General features: G+C 41.8%; 1 protein-coding gene and 1 long non-coding RNA gene across 2 annotated transcripts in view; one reads left to right on the plus strand and one right to left on the minus strand.

The window, feature by feature from the left end:
- Positions 1 to 1429: 1429 nt before the first annotated feature.
- The window catches only part of LOC144033481 (protocadherin-16-like), a 115312-nt gene continuing 92197 nt past the window's right edge, over positions 1430 to 24544 (plus strand). The window contains exons 1-2 of the mRNA XM_077541620.1: positions 1430 to 1754; positions 10037 to 11857. Coding sequence (XP_077397746.1) covers positions 10058 to 11857 — 1800 coding nt within the window. The 5' untranslated portion in view covers positions 1430 to 1754; positions 10037 to 10057. The remainder of the gene's footprint in view (positions 1755 to 10036; positions 11858 to 24544) is intronic.
- Positions 1435 to 6215, minus strand: LOC144033482 (uncharacterized). The gene is made up of 3 exons (XR_013287992.1): positions 6071 to 6215; positions 1637 to 1731; positions 1435 to 1533 (listed from the first exon to the last, which is right to left on the minus strand). It is a non-coding gene; the product is annotated as an uncharacterized LOC144033482 (long non-coding RNA).

The raw sequence follows: 24544 nt of genomic DNA on the forward strand, positions 1-24544 counted from the left end.
CATTAAAAAGTTCTCATTTAGTTGCAGGTCAAACTTTTAAGCATGCTCAAAATGTAACATAATTACAACATTCTTGTCCTATGACTTCTTTTGATTCAACATATGTTTTATACATGAAGCGACGTAGCAGCACTTGAGTGGCTAGGCTGCAAGATGTCAGCTGTTTCTCGACATTAAAGGCGCTGAGCACAACCTCGCTATTGTTCTGCTGTTCGTAAACGCAAAGCGGGCTCGACCCTAATGAAACCGTGTCAATTTGGCAGGAGAGCGCAGCCGTGTCACTTCCGGGAGCTGACACAGGTGACTTCAGAAGGAACGTCGATCTCCTTGTGGTGATAACCACAAGAGGAAAACACAATGTAAAATCTTGTTTTGCATCAGTTGTTGTGCATGCAAGAGTTTGTTGATGGAAAAGTTAAACTTTTATCACTTCACTCAATAGTTTATTGCTTCTACACAGAAACATCTATTTTATGCAACACTTATCCTATTGTATTATTGCATAAATCTCATACGATATGTATAATTATATTTTAAATGTACTCTTTTAAATGGGTATTTAGGGGAAAAAAACAACAATAACAATTGATGACATATCTGACAGCATGTACTCTCTGCCTGGCCACAATATTAGGTACACCTACTACAAGTCTTCAAGTCTGACAATGAACAAGAAATAGTTTGATAATATCTGTAATTATTGTTTGCGTTTGGTTTAAAAAAAATGGACTGTATCGTATTTAGACTGCATCTGCTTCTGTTATAATATGTTAGACATTAAACCATTTTTCACCAATAAAAGTTAATATTTTGTTTAGAATTAATTTGATAACTTCATTTTTCCCCCATGTCCAACTAGTACCTTAGTTTAAAAACATTAAAAAAAAAAAAAAAAAACAACAACAACACATTTTGGCGCTTGCGTTGACTGAAAATGACACAATCGACCAATCACGTTTCACCTCTTTTCTGGGTTTGCTCGAGTTATTTGCAAACTAAGCCATGATTGGCTGTTACCTGAGCCGTGTGCACCGTGACCTACCTTGTGTTGTCATTTTCAGACGACAGGAAATGCCAAAGTGTGTTTTTATTAAAAGTATTAATTGTAAATGAAACATAGTGAAGTCGTCATATTAATTGCAGACAAAATATGAACTTCTTACTGTTGAAGACGGCCAAATGAGTCAATTATCCCTTAGTGAGTTTTATTGCTCCCACTGACGAAACATATTTACAAACGGTCCGCCTGGACGTGATTGTCTTCCGATTTTCACTTCCATTGTGCACAGCATGGTGGCAGCAGAGTGCAGCATTAAAGCATTACCTCCTCTTTGTGGCTGCTACAAGGTGAAGAAGGAGGAGGAGGAGGCTGCCAGCCTGCACTCCAGTTATGTGTTGAATACATTAACATTTGGGAGAGAGAGGGACAAGTCCGCGGCTGGAGCCCCACTCTAAATCTCGATAGGAGTTCTCCTTAATACGGCCAAGCAGACATAACGACAGTGGATGCGGGTCTTCTTGGGAAAGAAACACCTAAATGAGGAAGTTTTTTCCAAGTTTGCAAAGGCACAGACGTTTTGGAATTGTGCACCGCCAAGTTGTGAGGAGATCTCATGAAGATGGATGCAACTCTTACTTTGTTTTTGCTTTTCACTGGGAAGCATTGAGAGGAGTTTTGTTGTTGCTGTTGTTGTTGGATGACTTCAATCTCGCCTTGTTGTTGTCAGCCAACTGGGAAGAAGAAATCAATGAATGTAAGTAGTCAACTCTGAAAGTCTTGATAATGCGTAACTTTTTTTTTTTTTTTTTTTTTGAAACTTCGCTGGCTTGCAGCAGTTTTAATGAATGGAACTTGCACTTGAGTGCACCATGCCGGTGCAGCGAGAGGTGTTCCTAATATTTTGGTGACTGAGATGGTCATGTTTCTTCTTCGCAAGATGCTCGCAAGCATGAAGCAAATAATGAAGATAGCATCTTTATGCATGCAAACCTGTTTGTAAAAGTGTTTTTTTTTTTCGTTTTGAGCATACACTACTAGCATTTTGTAGAGTTTGTGTATGCACAGCTCAGGGAAGAAAACTCCCCCACGGTTTAACTTCTTCATTTTCTGCAAATGCATGCTCCAAATCAATACTGTATGAGTATAACAGTATTTGGAATTTGGAAGTTTTGCTGTCAGTAGTTTATAGAATAACTTTCACTATACCTATGAATAGAAAAATCATCTGTAACTTTTTTTTCTTCTTTTTTCTTCCCAGAGCAGTTACCAACCTATTTCCTGTGTGTATCTACACGTGTCGGTGCAGTGAAAGTGTGTGAGCGTACTCCCATGATGATGATGATGATGATGATGATGATGATGCATGGCTGTCTCACTCACTCTGTACTGTAAATAAACCATCTCAGCAGGGGTTTAGTCATGCACACTTTAGTTTTGTTTTGCCTTTGATGCAACTGCGTTGTGCTTCCATTCGTCATTTCACATGCATGACCCATTTGTTTGCAACTGATCACATCTTCTGCCACTGCGGGCTGATCTTGTCAAGGAGCCAAAATGGCCAAATAATAATTAATCACGAATGGTGACCCCCTCGAAATGAGCATTTGATGCCATTTTCCGCGCATATTAGGTGTCGGGCAACATTTTTTTTTTTTTTTTTTTGTTCTTGTATATTTTTAATGAAATAACATTACATAACAATCACAATAGAATGATTTGGATATTTTCACTTCAACAAGTATATAGTGGCAATGTTTGACAAAACAAGAAGAGCTTTAATGGCAAAAATTAGCATTCCTGTGACTTGTCTGTCATCCTCCTGGCATTGAGACAATACCATCCATCCATCCATCCATCCATCCATCCATCCATCCATCCATCCATCCATCCATCCATCCATCCATCCATCCATTCATATCCATCCATCCATCCATCCATCCATCCATCCATCCATCCATCCATCCATTCATATCCATCCATCCATCCATCCATCCATCCATCCATCCATCCGGACAACCTCTTCACTGTTAGGCAAACATACTAACCATAACCACTAGGGGTGTTAAAAAAAAATCGATTCGGCGATATATCGCGATACTACATCGCGCGGTTCTCGAATCGATTCAATAATAGGCAAAATCGATTTTTTTTTTTTTTTTTTTTATTTATTTTTTTTTTTTTTTAGGATTCACACCTTAAGCATGGAAGAATGTTATATGAACGGAACATTAAGCCTTAATATTTTATTTGAATGCTGTTTAAACATGAAACAGATTACAACCTCTATAAGACTGAAATTTCAGATAAATAAATAATACATTTTCATATAAATCTTACACTCTACAAGCTTACTGATTAGTATTTTCTAAATTTGAATGAAAAAAAATCGCAACAATCGACTTATAAATTCGTATCGGGATTAATCGGTATCGAATCGAATCGTGACCTGTGAATCGTGATACGAATCGAATCGTCAGGTACGAGGCAATTCACACCCCTAATAACCACCACTTCACCCTGCTGCCCAACATTACTTCAATGAAGGCAAAATTTCAGACTTTTAACTAAACAGTCCCTGATTTCACTGTAAGTAAATTTGCGAGTAAATGAAGACAAGATAATTCAGACTCAGTGTGTATTCTTTTTGGGACATTATTGTTTGGTGATGTAAATATGTGCTTTTGCTCAATAAAGGCTTGGGAACACTAGTCTAATTAAACTCTTTGGGGACTAGACATGGACCACAAACAAAGTAACATTTGCGTTTTTGTGGCAAACAAATTCCAGAATTCTGTCCTGTTTGAATCAATAGAAAAAGAAAAAAAAAAAAAAGTGGTGACAATTCCAAAATCTGCCATTTGTTGCCTCAGGGACAGGGAGATATTTTGGAGTTGTCACTTATTATTATTTTTCTGAGAGTTATTGATTACATTATTCCCGGCAATGTGTTAAAAAAAAATGAAACCCTCCAAAGATTATGTCATGAGCAAGGCGCCATCCTTTCTCCCTGTACACCCTTGCAGCCTGACAAAGATGCCGATACGCAACCCTGCATGGGATTAAAATAATGACATGTGGCTCTTTTTTGGATGGCTGAGTCCGCGCCACCCAGGAGGATGCCTCTGGGATGCAAAGTGGCTGCATTAAAAAGAAAAAAAAAAGAAAAAGTGCTTTTAAATCAATCCCCTGGATTCCGTTCCTCGGAAATTTGGGAATCTTTTGAGGCTGTCTTGACCAGAGAGGATTAGGGTTTGGAGAATTTGTTTTATATATCTCATCGCCATCAAGTCTCTTTAGACAACTGGTTTTCTTTTATCATTTTTCGTTTATCGTTTTCTTTCTTTTTTTTTTTTTTAAATTTATTTGAAGAATTTCATCCCAATTAAAATGTCACAACACACAAGTTGTCACGCTGAGCCAGACAGCCGCTGGTACATTAGACGCAATTAACCCCCGCGTGAGCCTTTTTATTCCATTTCAAACGGGAGCGCATGCTGTGAGGGTATGGTGAATACAACAAACAACATTATATATTAAATGCAAACATACGCACGCCTACTGCGACGTGTTAGGTACGCGGTCCTTTACATATTGCTCTATCTATTTGACCAACAAAGCTTAGTTACTATTTGACCAGCTATAGTATCAGTGAGCTAAACTGTGATGTTAAAGTAGCTTACCTGTATGTGGGTTTTATTGTGACTCGCTGTAGCTCAAAAACAAAACAAAAATGTTCTACCTACTTAGCTACCTACATTGTAAAAAAATAAAAATAAAAAATAAAAAAAAATCATTTTTTAAATGCAATTTTTGTTCAAGACATTTCCTTTCATACGCAGACATTTTTTTGCCGACATTTGTGGACATTTTTAACAGCATTCCGACCTCTTCACCTTTTCACATGATTCCCATATGGTGACCGATGGTGACCCTAACTTGGCCCATATCTAAACATCATCCCTACACACACCCACACATGCTAACACCTGGCACTGTAACGCGATCACCATGTGTTTTGGATGATGTCCGTTTGTGTCGTCTTGCTATATATCGAAGTCTTCGAGCTATTTTAGCTTGCTAGCTGCTAACAAACAGACCGCACATCGTTTACTACACACTCCTCAGCAGAAATCAAGCCCGAGTTAAAGTGTTAATTGTAATATTCATGTTAAATCGTTAACTTTTTGTTCAAAATGACTTCAATACTTGTGCAAAAAAAACAAACAAAAAAAGTATGATTGTTTCACTAAAGATAATATGGCTTATTCGTCACGTCTGCCTCAAATTTACAATCAGATGTTAACGTTATGACCAGCTGTATATCCTCGTAGTTTTGCAGTCGCTAGTTTGCGTAGTTTTCGCTAGCCATCGTGCTTGCCTTTCACTCCTCACTTTCTTGCGCCTGGTTTAGAATCGCTGCCGGCAGCCAAAAGAACGATCTCGTCCCTCTTTGAGCCATTAGAGCATCCGTCGGCCGCGCACAATTTCACCATAGCATTGCTCGCTGATTTATCAACTGTTTGACCTATTTTCTAGCTCACACGGATTGTTTTCTAATTCACTCACATTGACGCCCTGCCCTCCACCACAAGGGGCACACTTAAACGTGACGTCACACTGGAAGGGTCTATTGTAACTATAGATTAGCTTAGCTCTATTCCCTATCTCGCTAGTTAACTAGCTAGTTTCAAATCTCATAGAGAAACTATATACCAACTGGCCAACTGTCTGACTGAACGACCCACTTACCTACCTAAAACAACAACAACAACAAACAAACAAACTACAGTTTGTTCTATGTATCTATCTCACATTTTTGGTAGCCATCTAGCTTTCTAGCTAATTTATAATCCCAGCACATAACTATATCAGTTCTATCCATCTCTCTCATTAGTTAGCTAGCTAGTTTAAACAGTCACAAAAAACTATTTACTGATAATGACCAACTGTCTGACTTACTTACCTACCTACCTATACCTACCTACCTAAATTTTCATTTGCCAGTTTTCTCTCTCATTCAACATGGGAACGAGGCGATCATTCTCGGATTGGCGCGTTTTTCCGCTGTACCGTGTAACTAAGCTTGCGATGAGTTTTTCAAACGTGATTGAAAGCCCCTCTAGTTGGTTTGGCACTGCGCTCGTCATCTTCACGTCCGTCTGTCACTTGTGTTTGCGGTCTCCATTCTGCCTCCATTCAGCCTGGTCCAGGCTGGCACGGCCTCTGACCACAAGCTAACTGGAATGGTGACATGGAGTCGGAGGCTCCTGTTACATAGTGGACCGCAATAGTAGGAACCCCCACGTCCCCCGCATATACACACACACACACACTACCCGCTCCAGGCTTGGTGATGGTTTAGTTGCTTTAATTAAAGTTGTGCAACCATGCTTGAGTTTGGAAACTTGTTGATTTATTGGAAGTATCTCAAGTTTTTTTTTTTTTTTTTGCCTTGGAAAATAGGTGGACAAATAGAAGTAGGTAACATGTGTGCAAGGGTTTCAAGCAAGTCCTGAGTTAGCCTTCAAGTTTGACCAACTAAAAATCATCTTAATGATCTTACTTAAAAAATAAAACTTAAGGGCAGAGGTGGAGAATCTCAGTCCGGAAAGTAAAAAAACCCCTGCCACAGATTGGCTTTAGCAACAGGTGCTTCTACTTAACTGGCAGCTGGAGTTTGGTTAGTATTTGTCTGTCTTTCCGTCCGTGCGTCTGCATGTCCATCAGTCCTCGCCCTAAAGTGTAACATCTTGCGTTCCCAGTTTTTTGAAAGGCAACATGAGTTGATTTTGTTGATAGTTATGGCCACAATAAGTCATAGCCTGGCCAAATGTTGAGTAGTATTGTAGGTTTATTTGCTGAATGACGTGATGTGTTGTTAGTGATTTACTGTGTTTTTTTGTTTGTTTTTTATACTTGATCTTTGTCTGTTTTTTGGTCCCTTCTTGTGCCATTTCCACCTAAAATATACACATTAAAGGCTTAAAAATATAATTGAACTTCAAATGTGTCCAGCACTTGAATCATTTAGGTCTCAACTGTATTTAGCTTGATGCACAATTTGGCGTCTCACTTTCTAATGCAGACGTTGGTTTGTGGAAGGTGGCAACAGCGCTGATGTATTTGTGCAGTACTTTTTCTCTTGTGAGTATTGCCAAAAGTCGAGATGTGCTTGTCATGTTCCTATGGCGCAGGAAGACAAATTACACTTCTGCAAGTGAGAGGAATAAAAGAGCAAATGTGTTTTTTTATGTATTGTGATGTATCAAGATGGAAGGACGTGCACAGTCAGCAGAAAGCGGTCCGCCAGAGTGCAGATGTTTTGATTCTGCATGTAAGTCCTTGAAACCTTGGATGCGCTCGGTCAGTCTCAGTGGTTCAAAGTTGTTAGACGCAAAGAAAACATGTGAGATGTGAGAGCCACAAAAAGGATTGACTTACTCACTGCAGCCCATCAGCTATTTGTGCTGCTTTTTGTTGTTGTTGCTAGATTCAAGCCGATTACTAGTTAGCTAGCTACCTTAAAAACACATAATTAAGTTCTATCTGTCTGTTTGTCTGTCTGTCTTGAAATCACAACATAATTTTGCAAACCTTTTTACATCTTATTTTATTGAGTAGTAAGTGTTGATTTTTTAATTTTTTTTTTTTGAGATTGCAGACTGACCTCTCGACAAACTGTAATGGGGGCGGGTGTTACACATTTAGTGTAGAGACTCCTCTCGGGCTTCATACACAATCTTCTCCCCTCCCAACCTGAGATCTCTGTTAAACCCGCTTTTTTTGTGCAATTATCCCCAGCACGTCTGCTAGATCCATTAGGCCTGCCTGGCTCTGCAGAGGTCCTCTACCCAAGCAAAGTGGCTGCTTTATTTCAATTGTGGCATTCTTACAAAGACTCTGACCTTGGAAAGTTATCCTTTGTTGCTTTGGAGAAAGGGAAAAAAATGCCCAGTGTTGCTGGAACATAAATCAATACTGGAGATTTGAAAGTTCAAGCACTTGTCAAAGGTTTCAAGCTCCGGCTGTGCTTCTGTTGCAGCCAAGAGCAGCACTCACAAAGCTGCTCAGTGCGTGTGTTCCACATGTGCTCACCCTTTCATTTGCCGCCATTATTGCCAGTCTCAAAGTGGCAGGAACCCACAGCTCACTTTTAATTAAGATATATAAATATCAGGAACAAAGGGACTGTTTAAAGTTCTTACTTTGTTTACTGCATAAAGTGGCAACTCTTCATGGCGACATAGAATGCAACCCCCCCACAGTTGTCCATCATAATACTCAATCAAGAATTACTGTAACCCCCCAATTTTCACAGAGGATAGGGAATTGCGGAAAAAAAAAAAAAAAAAAAAAACACTTGTAGGTCCACCCTCTAAAAATGTTCATAACTGTTTATATTAAATTTAAACCTATATTATACCACAAGGCACGGTGTATGAGTGGTTAGCACATCCGCCTCCCATTTCTGAGGACTCGGGTTCGAGTCCAGGCTCCGGCCTTCCTGGGTGGAGTTTGGATGTTCTCCACGTGCCCGCGTGGGTCTTCTCCGGGTACTCCGGTCTCCTCCCACATTCCAAAGACATGCATGTCAGGTTAATTGGGCGCTCCGAATTGTCCCTAGGTGTGCTTGTGAGTGTGGATGGTTGTTCGTCTCTGTGTGCCCTGCGATTGGTTGGCAACCAGTCCAGGGTGTCCCCCGCCTACTGCCCAAAGCCAGCTGAGATAGGCTCCAGCACCCAAGAAAATGGATGGATTATACCACAAGCTAAGATTTTATTCCACTTAAAAATAAATTTTGCAGAAAGGGCAACAAAAAGACAATCAAATATCTTGCAGGGTTAGTCCTTTGATGCCTGCTGTACTGATCTATCATGAGGTATGTCAACATCTGGCCTGATATACTGCCATTTCTAATCATCACATTCCCAAATCGCACGACCCGAGTCTGTACATGTACTTTAAAACAAGTAAATCTCCCGAGTTGTTGACGTTAAAATTAGCATCTTTTGTTCGGAAGGCTCTGAGATTAGCCATGGAAGCGTCTGTGCGTGCTGATGGCGAGCTGCCAGCAGACACTAATTGCAATGGTGCAGAGCCAAAAAAAGTTAGCGTGGTAAGACTGCACGGAGCCTTTGGATTCGGGCCGTGTGGCCTGAGGATGCGACACGCTGCATCTTCACACTGTGCTGAAGATTTGCACACATCAGTCCCACCACCAGGAGGAGCTTTGATGATTATCAACTAGAGGGACCAATATCGTCAAGTGCAGCTTTCGTTAGCAAGATGACCAGAGGTTGATCATTTGTATCAAAGTACTTTCTCATTTTTGTTGAAAGTAATTAGAGTAAGGATGATTAACCCTTCTAAGTTTAAAAATCAAAGAAAAGACTTTAAAAATGTGAAAAAAATAGGACAAACCTTCTTCTGGACTAAGGCTAAAAATGTAGTGGGTAACAGTGACCAATTAACAGTTTCTGCGTAACAAAGAAACAAAAAGAACTGGAAGCTCATTTGTATCAAACTACTCTCATATTTATATTCAGTAATTAAACTATCAGTGAATAACAATTTGCTCAATGAAAGCTGTATGTTCAGCGTACGCACACAAATTCATTTCAGGGTCTGGCCTGACAGACTACATCAGTGTCCATCGCCATGGTGAGCAGCAAAAACGAGAGCCGCACCTTTTTAATTAGATGAAGTAGGAGCAGCAGCCAAGGAGATGGGAGGTGGTGCGCTGCGACATGTGGTTTTGATGTTGCGAAGGCGGCCTCAGCGGTGCGCAGGGGGAACAAGGTGTTGACTTATTAGGTGAAGTAAGAGGTGTAGGGAAAATGTTATGTGCGGGTTCTGCGCGGTTGGGATTTGTGCCTGTTCGACATATGGGAAAGTCTTTTGTGGAGATGATTATTTTTCTGAAACGGACTCACTGTGTATGTCAACACAGAAATAATATGTATCTCCATTGTTTCTACCGCTGTCAGCTTTTGATATTGTTCAGTGTTTTCTAACATGTACTATATGTGTCTACAGGTTTAGAAAAAAGGAGCCAAAATGAAGACAGCTGCCAAGGGTTTGGGGAAGTCTGCAATGGATCCTTTGCAACGTGATGGCTGGCGGTTGAGAAAGATTGTGCTGACGTTGTACGTGGTCCTGGGGCTGGTTTCGGTCCATTCACCAGCGGTTCAAGCCATCCTGGATCTCCAGCTGGATGAGGAGCAACCAGCAGGAACCATCATTGGCGACATAAGTGCAGGGTTGCCTCCAGGCATCACGGCGGCACTCTATTTCATTTCCGACCACGAGGGCACTGGGGTGAGCACTGATTTGGACATTGACGAGAGCACGGGAATCATCAAGACTGCCAAGGTTCTGGACCGAGAACTGAGGGACAGGTACAACTTCTTTGCAGTAACCATGACAGGTGTGACGGTGGAGGTAACCATCAAGGTGAACGACATAAATGACCATGGGCCAACATTTCCCAAAAAACACGCTACCTTTAGAATTCCCGAGCAGACGGCTATTGGTACAAGATTTCCTCTTGACCCGGCAGTGGATGCGGACGGAGGTCATTTCACTACACAGGGTTACCTTATTAAGGATGGAAACATAGGCCAGGCCTTCACCTTGGAGACCAGGAGGGGAAGCAATGAAATCCTGTATCTGGACTTGGTGGTCAATACCATTCTGGACAGGGAGAAAAGGTCGACATATACTTTGTCCTTGGAGGCCTTTGATGGAGGTTCCCCTCAAAGAACCGATCAAATGACCTTAGATATCACTGTCCAGGATATAAACGACAATGCTCCTGTGTTTAATCAGAGCCGCTACCATGCTATCATATCTGAAAACCTTAAACCGGGAAACAACATCTTGCAAGTGTTTGCCACAGACGCCGACGAGGGAGACAACGGCATGGTGGCGTACGAGATCAACAGGCGACAAAGCGACCCAGATCGTTACTTTGTTATCGAACCCCACACGGGCATCATCACCCTGAACAAGCCTCTGGACTTTGAGATGCGGCGAGTCCATGAACTGGTGGTCCAAGCCCAAGACAATGCCACACACCCTGAGGTCACCAATGCCTTTGTCACCATCCACGTCAGGGACTACAATGACAACCAACCCACGATGACGATCATCTTCCTAAGTGAGGATGGGTCTCCTCAAATCTCAGAGGGCGCACAACCAGGACAGTACGTGGCCCGAATCTCTGTCACAGACCCAGACTACGGCGAATACGCCAATGTCAACGTGTCACTGGAGGGCGGAGATGGCAAATTTGGTCTGACAACCAAAGACAATATCATTTATCTGATTTGTGTGGATCAAATTCTCGATCGGGAAGAGAGAGATGTTTATGACATGAGAGTGATGGCAACCGACTCTGGCACACCTCCTCTCCGGGCCGAATCTTCGTTCACAATCGAAGTGACCGATATCAACGACAACCCGCCGCTGTTTGACCAAACTGTGTATCGACAGGTTATCCCGGAGGTGGTGTTTCCTGGAAGTTTTGTGTTACAGGTGACCGCCAGAGACAAAGACCAGGGGCCCAATGGGGACATTAGCTACAGCATCCTTCGGGATAAAGGAGCCTTTGCCGACTGGTTCAGCATAGACGCTATTACGGGGATTATCACCACTCTGTCCCAGCTGGATTACGAAAAGAACCCCAATCCCAGCGTAACCATAGTGGCCAAAGATGGAGGGAGACCGCCGCTGTCATCTACCGCGGTGGTCAACATCGTACTTCAGGATATTAACGACAATGAGCCCGTCTTTGAGGCCAACTTCTACAATGTCTCCATCAATGAGGACACGGCTCCAGGGACGTGCATCCTGGAGGTAAGAACCTTAAAGATTCATGTACTGATGACCAATGCGAAGAGTAACTTAAACAGAAGGGATGTTTGCGAGAACTTCTGTCTTCAGAGTTTTATGCCAACATTTGCACCCCACTTCCATCCCACAAGTTTCCTGAATATTGTGTCCTCGGGCATATCCTCAAAGGTTTTTATTTCCACAAATTCTTTCAAAAGAAAGCGTGTCACTTCAATCACAAAAGGCTTCCTAATGGCATAGCAAACCTGAAGTTCAGGAATATTAAAGACTCAACCGGGACTTGAGATTCATTTTATTCAGACATACTGTATTTTTAAGTGTGCAAGTTTTTTTTTCCTCTCACAAACTGAATCTCGCATGGATCAAAGAGTTGGATAGTGAGCGCAGTACAGACAGAGGGCTGAGCAGACGGGCTCTTGGCCCAGGCTTTGGCCTTGGGGAGAGGGAGGGTAGCGGAGAGACGCGGCGCCTTACCGCGACTCCTGGCTGATGTGCAGAAATAGAAGCTACGAGGTCTTTCTTGTGTGAGGTCCCCCTAATTATAAATCACAGGAACCACAAGGATGATGGGAGATGGGAACAAACTGACATTGATTATAGAATTTGGAGCACGAAGCAAGGAATAGTTAAAAATGTGTGTTTTGGAGGAATCCCAGCGTGGGTTGGATCTCGTGTTGATGAAAATATCGGAAAAGCCGCATGCAGTTATCTCGCCAGGAAGGACATTTTCCTTCCTCTGCACTTCCTTCAGCATATCACAACTTCTCAGTTCACCCATGCTGTCCAAGTATATGTCCGAGTACAAGGAGGCCCTCCAAAGGCAGCACTCTTCAGACCCTCTTGGGTTGTTGGCCGTCCGTGTGAGAACAGACTGCCTGGACTCAGGGGGCCTGTTAGAAAGCCAAACGTCTTAGCCAGACATAAAATACCCTCTTTTGTCATCACACGTCATTGTTCAAACACTTTAATATGTCTATTGTGAAGGACTATTTCAAGTGGTTTCTTTGTTTAGCCCCAAAGGTCGCCCAAGAACAGCAGTTAATAATTATCTGTGCCTGTTATTTTTGCCTATTTCGACTTGCAGATCCATCCCAGTACAATTATTTATTTACTTATTTATTGGTAGAAAAGTGCACGGTAGACTATTGGTTAGCACTGCTGCTTAACAGTCGAAAGATCCTCGGGCAAATCTCGGCCATGGTCCTTCTGTGTTTGCATATTCTCTCCATGCTTGACGGGGCTTTCTTTGGCTTCCTCCCCACAGTGCAAAAACATGAATTTGAGGTTCATTATAGATTCCAAATTCTCCATATATGTGTGTGTGTGTGTGTGTGTGACTTGCTGCTTGTTGATATGTGCCCTGCGATTGCCTGGTGAGCAGTCGACAATGGACACCGGACGCTTCTTTCGCCCAAAATTACTTAGCATAGGCCTCAGATCACCCACACAAAAAATAAAACAAATAATAGATATAGAAAATATAAATAAATAAAAAAATAAGCCTGTTAACAGCCACTGGTTCTTGTAATTCAATCTGCTCAATCTATGCAAAGAAAATAGGTCATCCCCTAGAGAGGAAATTAGATTTGACATGCAAAACATGATTTGAAGAACCGCAAGATGTATCCATGAGCCAATACCAATTCTAATCTTTGGTATAAGTTCCATTGCAGTGTCCTCTGGATGGTGCGCAAGTTAAATATAACTCACTGTCACTTTCACTTTATATATCAATTGTACGTAGTGGATTGTAACCTCTGTTTCAATCCAAAGCAGCCTGTATTCATCAGAAATGTGACAAACCCTCTTAAAATAATACACAGCGGAAAATAGCCAATAAAAAAAAACAACCAAGATGTGATCAAATGGTATAATTGAGCGTGGAAAAAAATCGATTCTCGACGTTGACGTCAAAACAAGCCAACCTGCCAGACTTGTGTATTGGAATAGGAAACTAGAAAGAAAATCTTTTGGAAACTTTAAATGTGGCTGCTACTTGTTGCATGCCTGTAACCCGTGAAGATTTATTGTGATTTGGTCTTGCCTTGTACTTTGTAGAACTATTTTAAACTTCAGCCTCAACAAAATGGAAAGTCTTACAAAGGTAAAAGTTAGCATGCTAACTTAAAATAAGCTAGCAATCTGGATAATGTGCTAGTAGTGCTAACGCAAACTCCTAATATGTTAACAGTTGGGTGCCAACATGTAGAAAGAAAGCAAACTGATGACAGAAAACAAATGCAGATGGAAAAGAATTTCAATATAGTGCCCTGTGGTCAGGAATAGCCAGATAGCAACCTCGGTAGAGAAAAGGCTGAGGCAAATTGAGATGGGATTTATACATTGTGCTATGATCAAATAGAATGGCGCTAATGTAAGTCACACAAAGACACAAAGGCTGTTTGATAAGAACTTTACATCGTGCTCTGTGGCAGGGCAACATTTTAGTGTAAGTAGTCTGCTGGCTTTTAGATTACTTTGCCGTCATTTCCCATATGTATGATTTAACTTTGAAAGTCATATTGACTGGTGCATTGCTCATGCCGGGTACTCATTCACACCTTGTTTTCTCAGCTAAGAATTGTCCCTCTGTCTGCATGGTTGCCCCCAGTTAGAAGGGCGAAAGTAGTAGTCGTGGCGGTTGGGAGGGGATCTCAGGATGGTTGAAGGGGAAATGAGCCCTGACTAGTGCTGGCATGAGTGACAGCGGCGACACTAGCGATCGAGAGCTCCTTGTCTGTCCGTCCATACGGCTCAGTCCAAACTTTTATCTGATCTCACCTCATTTCTCATTAGCCGGGTGTGAGTTTTCACCATATCGCCCTGTCTCATGTAGCCACCCCGGCTTCCGTTGCTCATAGTAGAATGTGCTGTTTGTCATGGCAGCAGCCCACCGAGGCAACTTGAGACCACGCAGCGAGTTTACCCCTTCATCAAATTGTGAACCATTCACGAGCCAAACGCTACAGTGTGACATCATTTTTGATATCACATCCATTGATCTCAAAAATTGTACATCAGGGACGTTATTTCCTGCATGCTTGATCTCACATAATTAAGGAGGAGGGATGTAGGTTGCCACTCAAACACAGCTATTATTTTGGTTGAAATCTTGAAAGGCAGATTCGAAAGTGCCTGATGAAGGGGCACTCGCGTCTTCTTTCCTGTCAAAATGACAGCAGCCATTCAATGGGGGAACAAATGAATCCAAATGATGGCAGATGGTGATTTTTGAGGTAAGAGGCGAGCAGAATCCTCTCTTGAAATTACTAGATTTTGTGGGGCTATTCAGTCTTAGGTCCCTGTTTTATTGGACTGTAGTTACCTTGGAGAACATGGAAGAGTGCGCGCTATTAGCTATTTGTGTGGGTTAGGGAGAGAGCCCTTCTGCTTCTGGTGAAAAAAAAACAAAAAACAGCGCTTATGTATTTGTGAAGTGAACATGTTTTCCTGCCATTCCACTTTTTACATTCCATAATAAGACAGAAGTGACCATTTTCTGTTGGCTGTGTCCAGTGGTAACTTATCCAAGTGCACCGCTTTGTAGTACTGCAATCAGGCCAAAGAAAGATGTGTGCAGGGGTGGATCAAAATGACCTGAACCACCTTAATTTTCTTTGCACATGCCATCTATGAATTGCTCTGAAATACTGTTGATGTATTATGTACAGAAAAGGAGAGAAATAAAAGTTTGGCAGGATTCTCACTTTATTCTCAGAATTCTCACTTTAATCACAGAATTCTGACTTTAAAGTGAGAATTGTCACAATTCTCATTTTAACTTTAAAGTCAGAATTCTGAGAGTAAAGTCAGAGTTCTGACTTTAAAGTGAGAATTCTGAGAATAAAGTGAGAATCCTGACAACGTTTTTTTTTCCTGTCTTCATTGGCTCTATTCCTCTTCTGTAATTATCCAATCCTCAACTCATTACTTTCTTTGGTGTTTCAGCTCAACAACAGCATCGCTCAGCATTCACGCATCATTTTCAAGTTGTAGTTGACTTGGCTACTGCAACAAGCAGAAGTGGCCGGTGCCGTAATCGTTCCTACAGTACCGTGTAATCTTGCTATACTTGCTCTGCTTTCCTCAGAGGACTGTCGAATGCCAGCATTGGCTCGTTGTTACATCTTCATGTATGTTCGCACTGGAATGCATCCACCTTAAAAGAGGGGTACGGAGAAAACCTCTCCGCCTCGCTGAAGCACGTGGGATTTGCATAAGAAATCGATCCGTTTCCTCGTTTCTATTCACGCTCAGATCCTCCGTAGAGGATTTCTCATCAATTTTTCAGTTGCTGCTCATACGGCAGCTTCGTTGTATGCGAGGAACTGCTCATTCTGCCAAATGGCCGTGTTAAATGCAATGATTTGGTGACTGCGAGGGAAAACGCAAAAATCTCAGCTGCATTCTTAACATTCACTCTTCTCCTCCCACCGAAGGACTTGGCTGCCTTTTTGGAATGGAAAGGTCTTCCAGAGGAGCCAAAAGATTTTTTTGGGTGTGTAAACATACGAAGCCAGTTCTGGAGATAAGTCCAGAATTGGTATTTTTGCACAGAAAGCATGTAATCAATTCTCACCAGATGTTTTGCGTGAAGAATTTGCGACAAACAGAACACTCGCTGGTCTGTTTTTCCTGCCAGCTTGGACGGCATCCCCCGGAGAGGCGAGCTGACGCTGCGCTTGGTCTGGGTTTCTTTTTCCGCTTCTGTTAACGACCCGGCTCCTCTGTGGTATTGCACTCTGTGCAACGGAATAGTAAAATGTCAGGAAACTGGATGTGCTACTTAATGTGTACGCAAATGTAATACTTCCTCAGGCAAGCCTTTGTTGGGGCATTGACACCTTGAACCTTGCCCCCCTCGTGCACATCTGGACAGAGCGTGGGCATTTGGGTCAAAGTTGTCAAGCTTGGAGGCTGCAGAGCGTATTTTATTGCGCTTGGATGTCCATCAGCGAATTCACTGGCTTCCTAAGGCACGTGTGGGCAGCATTGTGGCCCACCAACGCTGTGGATGGTCTTGCACCAAAATAGGAAGAATCACTGACTTCCAACTACTTATTACATCTACAAGAAAATGGCTTTTCTGTTCTGCCAAACCGGTTCTGAATAGGCATGTCAAATTGATTTATGGATTTGGCCATTCAGACGAATGGTGTGGTAGCCTAATGGTTAGCACATCTGCCTCACAGTCAGGGCATCCAGGTTCCATTGGAACATCTCTGAGGGGAGCTTGCACGTTCACCGTGTGTGTTCTCTGGGTACTCCGGCAGCCTCCCCACATTCCAAAAACCATGCGTGTTAAATTAATTGAAGACTCTAAATATTGTAATATGTGAATGTGAAAGTAAATGGTTGTTACTGTACTGTGTATGTGCTCTATGATTTAGGAACAGTGTTGAATAGTGGAAAAAGGCACAATTATACGAACATATTGTTGAAAATATTGTGGTACGGTCAAAACAGAAAAGGAAAGTCAAAGGGGTGAGGTTGTTAGTGTGTAATGCTACGTTCTCACCAAATCCGAAAAGGCGAACTGGAACGCTTCATTCGTGAGGGTTTCACCGCGTAGTGTTTTTTTGGAACGATTGCCGCTCATTCGCGCTTTCGTGCGCACCGGAGCGGAGGAGGCGTGTCCATTGGTGAACAAGGAAGTGGAACACTTTAGCGGGTCAACAAAAAGTGCGCGGCACCAACTACTTCCACTTCTTTCCTGGGACAAAACAGCCGTGGCACTATTTTCTCCTCTAAAGTATTTATGGCTGGTTTGAAGTTGTTTTTTGTATGCCTAAAGAAGTGGGACAGTAACAAATATGCAAGGACATTAAGTGACAATATGAAGCAGCATTTATTGTTTTGAGGTTTTTTTTTTGTATATGCTCCTTTATTTTTTTTATTATTATTTTTTTTTAGTTTAAGTGGTATGATGTGCAAGAATCTCCATTGTTTTTTTTTGTTTATTCTTACAATTTTTGTTGTTTATATTGTTGCGATGTTCAGGCGTTTCATTCTCCACAAGTGTATGTCTATAGTAATGGAAATAAAGTCAGAACCCCCCCCCCCCCCAAAAAAAAAAACAAACAAAAAAAACCCAAACTATTTTCTCCTCTTTTGAGGTACGTGATAGCACTTTCGCTTTTTTTAGTGGCAATCTGGCAGCTGGCATTTGTGCTAAAAAATAGCTTTGGCATGAACGATAAGCACTGCTGCTAACTCGGTACAGTTCAAAAGCAGGTAAACAGACTTACCAGCACTTTCTTGATCATCATTCTGTCACGGCTGACCCTGTTGTTGCGCTCGGGATGACAATAGAGAGGACGCTGTGTGTGACGTGGCCCGTACTCAAAGCCGATTGGCTACCGCGAGGCGAAACGCGAAAAGAGTTCCATTTTTTGAACTTCGACGAATATGCGAATGTGCGGATTTTCGTCACGAATGTGCGGATTTTGGCCGCTTCGCGCCGCGTCCCAACGCGCAAATCGCCATCCCTGGCTTTTGGTGAGAACGCAGCATAAATGTCATCAAGCTTGTCCCTTGTGTATATTTGGGGATGGCTGTTTCACATGTTGACATGCTCAATAAGATTCAGCAGGCTGGCATTAACTTTTATTTTTTCACACTTGACTTGTGCATTCGACTGTGACAAGGTTTCGCTCAGAGCCTCAGGCATTGCTTCCTTTTCTTCTCCATTGTTTACACAAGTCAGCTCATGTTTAATTGAAGAGAATTGATGCAATATGGTTTAGTCTTGGAATATGGATTTGAATGAGAAAACACTTTTAGTTGATTGATTTTTTTCCTAATCAGTGAATGGGGTAATTAATTTGACTGTCCTTCCCTAGTCACTGCAGAGTGAATGTTAGTTCGTGATTGTGAACAAACTAACCAAGGTGAAGCTTGATGATCGTTGTGGTGAAGCCAGTCAAGCCAAACGTTTATGAGATTTGAAATCAGCTGCAGAGATTTCCTGCCCACATCTGGTAGGGGAAGGAAGGAAGACAGCAGTCCGCTTTGGGACAAGAATATTTTCATTCATGCAGTCGGCCCCAGGTGAGGCAGAACACAGCGGAACTACTTTGTGTCTATGAGAGAAAGCAAACACGGGAGACCATCCAGAGTGGAAAGTCGGACTCTGGCAGCTGTGACCAAGCTCCCGACGCAACAGCTGGACTCAGCTGTTGCTCCTTCCTTCAACCTCCTCCTCTTGCAAGGGTGGGATCACCATCGGAGACGAGGAAGAAAGCCCTTGTCTCATGTATGACTCCAGACTCGTTATCTCGCCCGGCTTCCTTTCCCACATTGTCCTGTCCTGTCACGCCGCCTCATTTCCTCCCTCTGGAGCGGTGACAACATGCAGACCAGAGCAGGTGAATGCATCGCATCTGCAAACAGCATAACGTGCCTTGAGGGCCCCAGCCGGACCCTGCCCTGGTTTATCCAATTTGATAATGCCGGGTGAAGTCAGGCTGCAGGTGCTCCTTCATTGAGTCCAGACTCCATTATTCACTCTGCGTCCCTTCCTGCACTTGGGACAGCTGAACGAGGCCGAGAGGCTCTCCGGGATGAGGGGCAGCCAGGCCTCCTGTTCTCACAGGCCCCATCGCGTTTTGGCAGTTGCCGGACAAGCTGGGCATCAGGAAGCATCATCTGCGCCTAGTAGCCGTTCGGTTCCTGAACAAATCTGGGCTAAATCATCCGTGCAGCCTCCAGCTGTCCATCAGGGGCCGCCAGACTGGAGAGCAGACGTCCGGTGATAGTTTGCCAGGTTGCGAGAGTCACCAACCAGGGGAAACTTGACCCCAGCCTCGGAAAATAACTGCAAGGTATATTAAAAAGATGGCAGGTCATCTGATATTTGTAAGGTTACGAATAGTTTACATATGTAAGAATACAAACATTGTGCAGATAGCACCACGGTATCTTCATGAAAACTGACCTCGAGATGTGTGATACAATGGCAAGTGCAAATTGTTGACTTGTCTGGTTGAATAAGAATTAACTTGAAAATTACAAATAAGAAATATTTGATAACTTTGAGGCAAGTCTGAACCCATGTACTTCCATTTGAAAATAAATATACATATTTGAGGAATATTTACATCAAAAATTGTCAATACATTACATTGAAAAAAAGTGGAACGGTTGCAGCAAATGACTCGGAAGAACAGCCAATCTGACAAAACACTTTTGCAGCAGTAAAGTTTTATGAAGATACATAAGAAAAAAGTACTGGCCCATTCAATATTACAATAGGTGACATATGGATACACTAAACTACTATAATTAATGTTAAAAAAACAAGACGAATGTACCAATTTTCCCAATGATCCCCAAAGACAAAACCAATATGCTCTTTCAATTAGTATGCCTAGAAATCTTGTCGATGTAACTGTGATAAATTCTTCCCCATCAGTCAAAACTTACACCGAATCCAAATTATAATTCCTATTACCTGCAAATATCGATTTTTTTTTCCCACATTTAGTACCAGTTTATTTGTTTGAAACCATTTTGAAAATGCCTGAAGGCAATTATTAACTTCAGTAATGAGTGCAGAAAAATGTCTGTTGGAAATAAGTAAATTGGTATCATCTGCAAATAATATTGGATATCGAGTGTTTACTACTGTATCGAGGTCATTTATAAGAAACAATAATGGCCCTAAAATGGATCTTTGTGGTACCCCACATTGTATCATAAAATTCCCGGACTCCATGCCATTCATACTCACATGTAGTACTCTATTATGGAAATCATTACTAAGCCACTTCAGAGCTTGGCCATGAAATCCATATCTAGTAATTTTTGTAAATAAAATGTCACGATTGACAACATCAAATGCTTTTGAGAGATCAAGAAAAATACCACATGCCAGCTCTTTCTTCTCTAATGCAGTATATATCTTATCAACTCGATGTACGAGGGCCATATAATCAGAATGGTTTCTTGTATATTACTGTATTATTTACTGTAATTATGACTTAACTACTGCTTTAGCCTAGGTTAGTGACAGACTGCCGCCACATACCTCCGTCATAAGCCTCCTGTATACATTATATTTTGCATTAATTGCAAAACCGCTCCTTCCAAGAAAAACATGCGCTACACACACGACACACACACACACACACACGGAGACACTAAAATATCCTAACCACCCAGAAAATTATCTCCACATCCAAATCGCGACTGTTTACAAAGAATGCTTCGCTCGCGTCTGCCAGCGACCTCAGGGCCCTTTTTTTTTTTTTAATTCACCGCCAGCCTCGCTGCTGTGTCGCTGGCTTCCATTTGAAATGTTAAGCGTTCAGTCACACTGGGCGTGCGGTGACACCATTCTGTTTCTACTCGACTAATTTGATCCATTTGGTCTGATCAGAACCGGAGATGGTGGCCCAGCGCCAAAAGGATGAGCGCGAATGTTTGGAAATGTGCACGTTTTATCTGATTAATGGAAAACAGCTGTTTGGTAATAGATTGTAACTTGTCGTATATCGTCTGCAGACCTCCACCAAGGTTTGGTTGATCCTATTTTGGATTATCACTCAAGTGTACGCCGTTTTTTGGTTATGCGTATATCGCACATGTCAACAACACGTTTGTTTTTTTGCTAATTAAACTTTCTGGTTGGGTTCTTAAATATGCCGTAATGTAATATTCTCAACGGAAACGTACCTTGACTGCTGTTTAAAGTGATAATGTAGTAATAGTCTTCTTCATATATATAAGTCCCTCTCGCTTTTCGGCACTTCGATACTTACATGTTATGCTACATGAATAGCTAGCTCAACTAGTAGTTGGAAGAGCTCAAACGAAGCACAATATGACACTTTGTGTAACTGTAAAATGTCACTCGCTACGTGTTACCCCCAGCGCTGCCTACTGCTATCATTGGTGGGCTGCTGCTTGTACTACGAAGGGATTGTGCGAGGGACCCATGAGAAACCGAAATAAATAAATAAATAAATCCAAAGTATCGATATTAGCTCTTTCATATTGATATGATTGGCTGCAATGGTTTCAGATTTTGGTATATGATGATAGTCTGAGAAGAAAAATGCGGTTTTACGGTTATTATAGACATAAAAAAAAAAAAAAAAAAAATCACATCAGCATTCTTTGAAAATGATTATTTTTAACAACAATAAATAACTGGAAAAAAAAAGTTGCTGCCTTTAAAAACGAATACAGCACACAAATAAGTAAAAAAAAAAAAAGAAAAGAAAGAAAATAGAAGAAATTTCAGAACTTGAAAAGCTCAAATTGGCTTTATCTTTAGGTTTATTTTGACAAAGTGAAAAAAAAAAATCTGAATAATAAAATATAAAGGAGCTGCCAATCGAAACATAAATAATACACTTAACAGTAAAACAACATATTGGGTGTTTATTTTCCTGGGAAAAAAAAAAATTCTTTAATTTTTTAATTTTGTTCCATTTCAACCATACTTGGTGAAATGTTCTTCCACAGCCATTAAACTGGCGATTTGCGCAGTTTACCGCTACAAATGTTGGCATTTTTGCAGCCAAATGCGTATGCCGAGATCCGTTTCTTGGGAGTCCCAAGAAAGTCTCGGCCTGTGGCCTATCCAGCAAGGCTGAGCGCTGTGTTGTTGTGCGCCCGTTAAATGGGCAGTGGGGAAACATGTGCCGCATGTGAGCATAAACTGACGGACTGTTGTGAGCGGAAATAACCGATGTTGTTGAACGACTGCGGTTATGTAATCCTCATGTTTAAAAACCACTTCTAATCTTAAAACCGGTTAATAAATACGATACTAATACTCACTTTAGTATCAATTCTATCGAAACTTGGATCGATCAACCCTACTAGATAATCTTGCAGTCCCTGGTTGGAAGTAAAACGAGATGTCGGCGAGACTTCTAAAGCCCCGTGCGTCGCGAGATCCACAGACGAGGAAGACAGGACGAACCACTCGGAGACGAATGGTTTGCGGCCAAGGGATGCTCTACTTTTACATTTTGGTCGGCCGCCGTTGTCAGTTTGGTTTCAGACATCGAGGCACCCGGGCCCTCTGCCAGTCAGACTCCCTGTCTGAGGGCGCCGAAACCTCTACGGTGGTCCAGTCCCGCGCCGCCGCTTGCGTGTTTACGATAACCCTCCTTGCGTCATATTGGTGAGAGAATCCAAGGTTGTCCATCCTATCGTGAGATGAGACAACTGCTTGTTTTAAATTCCCCGAGGGATGGTTGTTTAGCGGGGGTACTAATTACCGCAGGGCTGTGTACTCCATCAGCAGGGGCTAATTTGGCCCGCTGCTCTCGTGTTTATGTTTAGAGCTTCTTTTAACCCCGTGTGTTGGAAGACCAAATTTAGGTTGTCGTGCAGTACCGAACCCGAAGGCGGTGTCGGGAGCAGTGGGGCTCTGCTGTAATTAGGCAGCGCTTCTATGGAGGAGAGCCTCACTCGAGATGTGTGATGTGGTATCAAAGCAGCCAAGCATAGTGCTGTGTGTGTGCTCGTAGGCATACTGTTTTTAGGCTGGAATGAATTCTCCAATCAGTGCTCTGGATTCTTCCCAGATTGCCTCACTCGTGTTGCCGATGTGCGAACACCAGCGACGGAAGCGGAAACATGTACAAAGCAGATGATGTTTTGGCGTCCTCGGGCCAAACTGAAGCGACGCACGTCATTGCTCGGCCACGCCGGCGTATCATGACAGCGGCTCAGCATGCAAGCCGTCGCAGCCAACTTGGAATATGAGGGGGGGAAAGGACTGACCTTATATGTTTGAATAAGGAGACGAGAAAAAACTGCTCCGGGCTAAATAATGAGATCATAGCGCGTTGCTCTTCTGTTGGTCTGCAGGGAAAAACAATTTGTTGATGCGTTTGACAGCGCATCACATCGATTCTTGCAGTCTCTTAATGGTGGACTTGAAACGGTTGCAGGATGCAGTTACAGTTGAGATTTCATTCACATTCCAGATGTCTTGACACACCGGTTCCCAAACTGGGGTCCATGGAATTCTGGGGGTCCAAAAGCCATAGCTTTGGGGTCAGCTAAATTATTTTTGGAGATGGTCAAAGGAAGAAGGGAGGGTATCGAAAAACACGGGCGCTATTAAAGGTTATTTTAGTTAACTAAAACCAACGAAAAAACTAAAATTCAAAACTACAATTTCGCTAACGAAATAAAATAAAAACGAAGATGCTTTTTAAAAAAGAAAACTAACTGAAACTACATTTTATGTATACAAAACTAACTAAAAATAAAACTATAATTATAGCAAAAATGTCCTTCCTCTATGGTAATTAATTTAATGAATGAGCCTTTGGGGATGATTTTAAATGTGATTTTTAGTAGATTTATTTTGATATAAACCGGAATAATGACGCCCATGGTGTTTTTTGAATATTGCACAAGTAATACACATAAAAAAAAAAAAAACTAATACTGAAACTAACTAAACTAAATCTAAGCATTTATTAAAGAACCAAAAACTAATAAAAAAAACAACCTAACAGAACCACCCTGAAAACTAATTAAAACTAACTAAAAAAAAAAAAAAAAAAAACTCAAAACAAAATAAAAAGTAAAATGAAAAATTCCAAAACTATAATAACCCTATTGCCATATTACAAATAAATTGGTTTATATACTGTCGCATTTTTATAAATATGCAAAAGTACAAATAAATTATTTGTGCAATTTTTAGGACTAAACACA

Source organism: Festucalex cinctus, chromosome 13 (genome assembly GCF_051991245.1).
Source record: "Festucalex cinctus isolate MCC-2025b chromosome 13, RoL_Fcin_1.0, whole genome shotgun sequence".
NCBI classification, from domain to species: domain Eukaryota; kingdom Metazoa; phylum Chordata; class Actinopteri; order Syngnathiformes; family Syngnathidae; genus Festucalex; species Festucalex cinctus.